The following is an 8,749-nucleotide window of genomic DNA, read 5'->3' on the forward strand; positions in this document are numbered from 1 at the left end:
GGGCATCTGGATTGGCCGCCGTATGCGCTTCCCGATTTACCCTGGTGGTCGGTGGGAAACTTCCGTAGGACCGGACCGGTCACCCCCAGAGATTGACACTACAAAAATTAAAGCAAATAGCGACGGACGATTTCCGTCGCTATTCCGTCGCTAATCGAGCTTAGCGACCGAATAGCGACGGAAATCGTCCGTCGCGAAAAATTCCGTCGTTGACGTCACTTTAGCGACGGAATTTAAATTTCCGTCTCTAATTAGAGACGGAAATTTTTTTTCCGTCGCTAAAAGTAGCGACGAACTATTATTTCCGTATATAAGAATTAGAGACGGAATTTAAATTTCCGTCTCTAAAATTAGCGACGGAAATAATAATCCGTCTCTAATTTTAGAGACGGAATTATAAATTCCGTCTCTAATTAGAGACGGAAATTTAAATTCCATCTCTAATTTTAAAAAAAAAATTTAAAATGTTTATTAGCGACGGAATGATAAATTCCGTCGCTAATAATTTATTTTTTTATATATTTTAATTTTTTTTTTTGAATTTCCTATTTGTATATCAATCAAACAAATATAACAGTAATACATTAATAACCCAATAATAATAAAACAAAATACTAATACAATATTTGAATACACGACATGTCAATATATCTGAATACAATATTAATACAATCTGAATACAATAATATCTGAATATAACACAAATCTTTAGATACACTGATCCTACAAAATACAATAATATATCAAAAACTTATCTAAACAAGCCCAACCAAAAGAGAAGATCCTACAAAAAGACAATAAAAATAGGTTAGTAATAATTTAATTATAACAACCTATTTGAAAAATGCGCATTTGAATACAATATCTGAATACAATATCTAAATATAAAATCTTACAAAAACGAGCCCAGCCAAAATAGAAGATCCTACAAAAAGAAAATAAGATAGGTTAGTAATAATGTAATTAATAACAACCTATTTGAAAAATAAATTTTTACAAGTAATAACTTAAAAAAATTCTAAGTAATAGAAATACTAACATACCTTGCAGACAGCTATTGATCCACATCAAACATTAATAAGAAAGTATCAAACTCCAAAATTAAACACATCCTACTTACATTCATATAAACATATCAAATTTATAATCAAATTATACAAAAACAAAATTAGACTTAGAGAGATAAGAAAGGAGGTAGCTTTAAAGAGATATTTGTGCTGAAAATGGTCGCCGTCCCTCTTAACCATCAGCTCCACCTCCATTAAGCATCTAGTCCTGTTACACAACGCCCTCAACATCCGCACCATCGACGTCTGCTGCCCAAAGCTCGAGTCGCTCACCGTCGACATCGCCGCTGACCTGCGCATTGAAGCTCCCAAGGTCCAGCACGCGTCGTTACTTCTCCGCCTCAATCCGCCGGTAGATCCTCCAGATGCATTGACGAAGCTTTTTGGAACTGCTTTTCGATCCGTCGCCGCTTGGCTCATGCTGTATCAGCATTATCTAAAATGGAGGATAGTATTAATTGATGCCCCTATCATCTTATCTTCCCTTCTGCTTGAAGATGGAAAAAAGTTCAAGAAACAATCAATCTTCTACTTTCCCCTCCACAAAAATCAAGTACATGATTATCTTTTCATCTTGCTATTGCGTACAAGTTGATGATTTCTTATTTATCATGATGTCAAATTATCCTTCAGAGCAAACACCTATCAAAAATTCTGCACAACCAAAACCTTGGTGGGAAAGTGGGAAGATAATTAAAGATGCAACTTGCTAAAATTTATCATTCAAAAGGGATGCTTGAAGATTTTGTTGATACAATCTACACATGCGTTCATGAAACCTTGGTGATCGAGCTTGTGAATCGAAAGGTAATATTAATATTTTCCCCATTTTGGTTGGTAATGGATGAAGAAATATTGTTTAATTTTATTGCCTTTCCTTGTTTTTACTTGAAGACTATCTTACCTCTACTAAAGGAAAGAAGGGAAAAGAAAGAGCAGATGCAGGGAAGGAAAGAAATAGGCTTCTAAGTTGATTACCAGGTAGGGTGGAAGAGAAAGATTAGTCAAAGACTAACCTACATATTATTAAAGGAAAATTAAGCTGATTAGAGTAGTTACAACAACAAAAATAATTAAGCCTTTATCTCACTATGTGTGGTCGGTTAGATGGATCCTCCTACGTCATTAGATTTTATCCCCTATTATATCTTCATTTAAATTTAAATGAACTTTATCCTATTTTATCATTGTTAATCAAGTCTTCTTAATTGGTTTCTTTCTTTCTCGATTAATATGCATGTTTGTAATGATCTCACATCGCCTAATTGGTATATTTATTAGTCACCTAAGTACAACTCCATACCATCTTAAATGTGTCTCTTGAAGTTCTCCCTCAATAGGTACCGCCCTGATTTTCTAATTAGAGATATTAATGAAAATTTAAAGATGATAGAGATCCATTTAATTAGAATACTTATTATTAGTACAAAATTAACCAACTTTTATGCCATATTATCAATTAGAATTCACAGGGGTGACACAGTTTTGGCCTAATAATGTAACACTTTTCCATAGCTTCCATAGTATTTATGCAGCAAGACATAAAAAAAAAAAAAAAAGTAGTGGTCACTGATATTGGAGTTAGATAGTTAAATGCGGAGACAAAAATCATGATATAATGAAACAAGACTAGCAAATTAAAGAATGAAGTTTACCAAAATGAAATTCGTAACATTTATATATTTCTGGCTGCACTGGCTGAATTTATTAGCACCATCAAGATTATTCACTATGAATTTTCAACTCAAATAAGAAACACTGGACATGAAGTAGAGTCAAGGTGTAAGATATCTTTGTGCTAGGGTGTCCTGGGGTTTCAATCCTTCACATTTTTTGGCAATTGAATTAAATTTAGAGTAACAGATCATAAATCTAATATCACTTAATTTATTTACTTATAAAAATAAAATCATAAAAAATTAGATAGGCAATTGAGTTTAAATTTATAGTAACAGACCATGACAGCGCATGACATGTTTCGGCATATGATCAATCATGCTGAGATGAATTCAGATGAGTTCTATTTTGCAATCTCCTTACCTCATCTACACTGATGATTTGTTGCAGAGTGTGATTTGTTGGTTTCTTCATGATCTGTATCATGATCATTGGGAGACAGTTAGGGGTGAGTATTCGGTTAAAACCGAACTGAATCGAACCGAATTAACCGAAAACTGAATAAACCGATTTTTTTCGAGCCAACCGAACCGACCGAATTTCTCAAAAAAAAAAAACCGAACAAACCGAACTGATATTTTATCGGTTAATTCGGTTTTCGACCGAATTAACCGAATTTTTTAAATATTATAAAAATTTTATTAATAAATTAGAGATTTGTAAATTTATTTACTTAAAATTTATAAATTATTTTTTTAATTTAATTAATTCGGTTTATTCGGTTTAACCGAATAAGAAAATTTAAAACCGAAACCGAACCGAATTAACCGAATTTTTTTAAAAAAATAACCGAACTTCCGAAATAACCGAACCGAATTAAAAATTCGGTTCGGTTTGATCGATTTATTCGGTTTAACTGAATTTTTGCTCACCCCTAGAGACAGTTTAGTTTTCTATCATGATCATTGGGATGCAGCTTTAAGAATTCTACACTACAACATTCCGCGGTATTTAAGTACGCTTCCACCCACTCGTGTTGGAACCCGCTCCCCCCACCAGAGTGAGAATTCATGGATCGAATCCTTAGCCAAATCCTGGAAGCATGCCGGCACGCTCAGGAACTAGAACGCTCGATCCACCTCTCCGCCAATGCCCTCGAACGCGACTACCTCTTTCACCTCTTGCGAAGAGATCGGCGCCGGCTTCCACCAGGCCGCCGCCGCGCTCGGCGCACAGGCATAGATGTAATTGACTTTACTATAATTGTTAAGTAATTGACTTTGTCATAGATGTCAATAAATAAAATAATGAACTAAATCTAATAATCACATCTTCTCAAAAGATTTATTTATATAATAATTTACATAAACAACAACAACAATAATAATAATTTTATATAAAATAAAATAAAAGTTAAATGTATATTTATCTGATTTTTTTTCGGTAACGTTATTAAAACCGCCTGCGCGCATTTAAATAGCCACCATCAATTATGATGAAGTAGACTTGTTAAGGTGAACAAGGATCGAAATTTTCGTCTCTTAATTAATATAATAACATAAACATACAAATAAAGATAAGAATATTGATGTGGTTCACAATTAATCTACATTTAAAAAAATAAATATGTATATATATAAGGAAAGTAAAAGTTTAATTAGATAAATCTTTGTACTACACGAAGGACCTTTTAATATTTCTTAAATTCCTCTTGATATTGACGGAGATAAGTGAAAGATTATTTCACTTTAAGAATAATCTCTTCTTTGCACTTAATAATTTAAATTACGGATAAAATTCTTCTCGAATATTAAGGATAAATTTAAAAACTAACAAATTGTATAATTAAATTGTTATAAATGTTGTTCACTTTTGTTGAATTCATCAGATTGATAATTTAAAACTAAAAAAATAGTAATTGATTTTTTACTATAATTGTTAAGTAATTGACTTTGTCATAGATGTAAATAAATAAAATAATAAACTAAATCTAATAATCACATCTTCTCAAAAGATTTATTTCTTATTTATAAATAATCTACATTAACAATAACAACAACAATAATAATTTTATATCAAATAAAATAAAAATTAAATTTATATATATCTGCTATATTTTTTCGGTAATATTATTAAAACCGCCGGCACGCATTTAAATAGTCACCGCCGCCGTGCGGCAGAGACAGTTCGATGGGCTTGAAGAAGCGCCAGTGCAGGCGCCGGCGTGAGCAGGTAAGCGCACCGGCGGAGGACCTTCTCACTTCCCTCCAGGACGACCTCCTCATCTCCATCCTCTCCTTCCTCCCCATCAAGCAGCGCGTCGCCCTCTCCGCCGTCTGCTCCCGCTTCCGCCGTCTCCTCCCCTCCATCCCCCGACTCGACGCCTTCCGCCTCGACGTCGTGCGCCCTTCCGACGGCGTCGACATCAGCCAGCAGTTCACCTTCCCCCGCGCCCTGATCCGCCAATGCCACCTCGTCTTCCACGACGTCACCGAATTACTTATAATTAAACCCCTCGGGCAGCTGGTCGTCGGCGAACTCGTCGAGGTGGGCGTCGAAGACCTCATCCTCGAAACCTCATCCGGATGCGAGAGATGGCTTATTCTCAGGGAAATCTGCAGCTTCTTCGGCATCAAGTCGCTGAGGAGTCTCTCTTTGCGCAGAATCGCGGTGGGAGGCTTCTGCGACCGCCTCCTTCCGGCCACCATCGCCTGCACCACCTTTCTCACCTCCCTCAAAATGGATCACTGCCTCCTCGGCCTGTACGGAGGCTTCAATTTCCTTAACTCCTTCCTTGCCTCCTCCTGCCCTTTCCTCGAGACTCTGCACCTCATATATTGCATCGAACTCTACGCGGGAAACCTAACCATCCGCTCCACCTCCATTAAGCATCTAGTCCTGTTACACAAGGGCTCCTACATCCGCACCACCGACGTCTGCTGCCCAAAGCTCGAGTCGCTCACCGTCAACGTCACCACTGATCTGCGCATTGAAGCTCCCAAGGTCCAGCACGCGTCGTTACTTCTCGGCCTCGATCCGCCGGTAGATCCTCCAGATGCATTGACGAAGCTTTTCGGAACTGCTTTTCGATCCGTCCCCGCTTGGCTCATGCTGAATTCTAGCACAACCCCAAACGTAAGAGAAGATAGATAGATAGATAGATAGATATTTTATGCACACTGACATATATAATTTGCTTTGATCGACAGGGATTAGCAGCAGAAAACGAAATTAATAGAATTGTTTCTCCGGAAGACAAAGAGGGCCTCGTGATCTTCAACCTCGACTTCAATCTGAGAGATCAATCGTCGACGATGATATTCAGGCAGTTTCTGAAGAAGTGCCAGTATAATCACACTCATAACCAATTTGATATACATGTAGGTCCTGCTCATATACAGAGCACCAGGGACGATCAGTTGCTTCATCATGGATCTACAGATGCAGTAGAGCTAATTAAGTTACGAATGATCATGCCCGAGAAGACATTTCGAGGGTTTCTCTCGAAGCAGAAGGAGATGGAGGAGGAGTTAAAGCAGATGGGATTGAAAAAGTTGAAGAGTCGCACCAGCAGAGATCAATTCGACGATATAGTAGCTTCCAATGAGTCCCTAGTTGAAGTATCCTCCAGTATTGCTAACTGCATCGAAATGAAATTTTAGGATTGCTAACTTATAATCGATAGATAGGAAATGTTTTTCACCCTTTTATTACTTAAAGTACTGTTGTATTTGAATCATACAGTAGTACTGTCATTGTTTACCCTTTATAGTAGCTTCCAATGAGTCCCTTGTTGAAGTATCCTCCAGTATTACTAAATGTATCGAAATGAAATTTTAGGGTTGCTAACTTGTAATCGATAAGAAGTGTTTTTTACCCTTTATTACTTTAGTGTTGGATTTGAATCATACAGTACCGTCATTGTTTAGAAGCTCAGTTCATGCATTTTTTATAATTAGTTTGTTGTGACTTGTGATTAGATAACCTTTAATTAATGCTTATAGAATCTGCACACCCAAAAATAAAAATAAATGTTAGGAGGAGACTAGAAATTATTTTCGATAAGGTTTCTTCGATGCCTATATTAGAAAGGATATATATATATATATGGAATTCACACATATCTCACAGCAATATAATATTGTCTATTTTAATAATATAGATATCTGACGTCGGACGGGATAGCGATTATCCTGGGGCTATATTGAACCGGAAATAATCTTCTAAAACCTATTAATTTGGAAGAATAATAGGAGATAGCACTACAAGAATTCAGGTATTTAGCGACGATATATTTTCGTTGCTATCCTATTAATTTCGTCGCTAACATATCTTAGCGACGATAATATTTCGTCGCTAAATTCGTCGCTATAAGCTTGTCGCAAATTAACATTAGCGACGAATTATCTATATTTTGTCGCTAACATTAGCAACGAAATCATAATCGTCTCTAATTCCCATATTTCGTCGCTAAATTTAGCGACAAATTCTCTATATTTCGTCGCTAATGTTCATACGATTAGCAACGAGTTTTTAAAATATCGTCGCTAAAACTTCGACTAAATTAGCGACAAATGAATGAATCGTCACTAATATACGATAATCGATACCCTAAAATATCGAAGATTAGCGACGAATTTAACCAAATTCGTCGCTAACACTTCGCGACAACTATATGGAATCGTCGCTAATAAGTGATTTTCTGAACGCTAATATATCGAAGGTTAGCGACGAATTTGATCATTTCGTCGCTAACACTTCGCGACAAATGTATTGAATCATCGCTAATAATCGATTTTCTGTACGCTAATATATCGAAGGTTAATTAGCGACGATTTTGTTGAATTCGTCGCTAACCAAGATATTAACGACGAATTCATGAAAATCGTCGCTAAGTTAGCGACGAATTTAACTAATTTCGTCGCTAATTTACGCTTTTCTTCTGCACAGTTCGCCCTTTTTTATCTCATATCCTGCTGTAATACATATCTCATCTCATCCTGCTGATATCCAATACATATGCATACTCAAAACACACTCAAACCATAACAAGTTCAATCAAAACATCCATAAAATATCACAAACTTCACTCAAAACACAATCACAACACAAAGTTCAAATACATTAGTAAAATTCCAGTGCAGTAACTAGTTCAAGTGCAGTAATTATATTACAATACAGTAATTAGTTCAAATACAGTTTTGGCCCAGGTGGCCTAGTCATGGTAGGTGAAACAGAACTGAAGAGGTAAGAGCCCAGAAAATGCTGTATACCTGAAGAGAGAACAACCAATAATTAGCTCAAAACAATCAGACAAAAATACCAACAGACAAAAGAAAACAAGCTAATGAATACAAAAGGAAGAATTCAAAGCACATTCACACGCTATTGAAAGAGTTTATGTGGCATAGGTTGACAATAGAACAATACATTTCGGTTGTGTCCATTGGCATTTGAAACCATGGCCTTAACCTAACATGATGGTTGTGCATTCTCCTTGCTAGTGTTTCCTAATTGAGTTTTCACTACTTCTATAGCTGTCACTACTTCAATGATTCTGGTAAGTGGAGTATATTGTGGTTTCTATTAGAGGCAAACCCTTAAAAAAATTAACCTAATCCATATGCATAGATTTGCTTTCCTTTTATTTTCTAAAATGAGAAAGTGATACAAATTTAATTGATGATGTGCAAAATTATAACGTGGCAACACTTCCTATCTGCTACAAAGTATTAAATATTTGTTTCAGTACTGGTTTAGTCCTAGCCCACAGTGTGACACATCAACACCTGATATATATTGGTTCCTACTTGATCATGTCAACTTATAGTTTTTCTTGAGTTTATAATTTATGAATTGCTATTGACTTACAGTCTTTTGACTCAAATCTAGTGTGCTCTAAACTCTTAAAATTATGTATTCTTCTATAACATGCTTCAATAAGATTGTAACATTGAAGTTTCATGATTTCATATTCTTCTTTACCCTACTAAATTGTCACAAGCTCCTGACCAAGATCTCAAAGATTTGAAAACTAATCTTGTAAGGCTGCACACGGATTACTA

General features: G+C 35.9%; 1 protein-coding gene and 1 long non-coding RNA gene across 2 annotated transcripts; one reads left to right on the forward strand and one right to left on the reverse strand.

Annotated features, from left to right (window-relative positions):
• Window positions 1-698: 698 nt before the first annotated feature.
• On the reverse strand, window positions 699-1,077 carry LOC141816561 (uncharacterized). Its single transcript, XR_012600711.1, has 3 exons — window positions 1,044-1,077; window positions 897-925; window positions 699-784 (listed from the first exon to the last, which is right to left on the reverse strand). It is a non-coding gene; the product is annotated as an uncharacterized LOC141816561 (long non-coding RNA).
• A 3,797-nt stretch (window positions 1,078-4,874) lies between these two features.
• On the forward strand, window positions 4,875-6,346 carry LOC141816564 (uncharacterized). Its single transcript, XM_074704317.1, has 2 exons — window positions 4,875-5,819; window positions 5,894-6,346. The coding sequence occupies exons 1-2, from the start codon at window positions 4,875-4,877 to the stop codon at window positions 6,344-6,346; spliced, it is 1,398 nt and encodes a 465-aa protein (XP_074560418.1).
• The last annotated feature ends 2,403 nt before the right edge of the window (window positions 6,347-8,749 follow it).

The sequence above is a fragment of the Curcuma longa genome, unplaced genomic scaffold, assembly GCF_044706935.1.
Source record: "Curcuma longa cultivar G26 ecotype Majalengka, Jawa Barat unplaced genomic scaffold, ITB_CL_G26_1.1 contig_17263, whole genome shotgun sequence".
Lineage (NCBI taxonomy): Eukaryota > Viridiplantae > Streptophyta > Magnoliopsida > Zingiberales > Zingiberaceae > Curcuma > Curcuma longa.

Excerpts from the sequence above, each read along its gene's own strand:
- LOC141816564 (XM_074704317.1), top strand. The coding sequence starts at position 4,875 with ATGGGCTTGAAGAAGCGCCAGTGCAGGCGCCGGCGTGAGCAGGTAAGC. Across the intron at positions 5,820-5,893 it reads ATTCTAGCACAACCCCAAAC|GGATTAGCAGCAGAAAACGA; the intron begins GTAAGAGAAGAT and ends TTTGATCGACAG.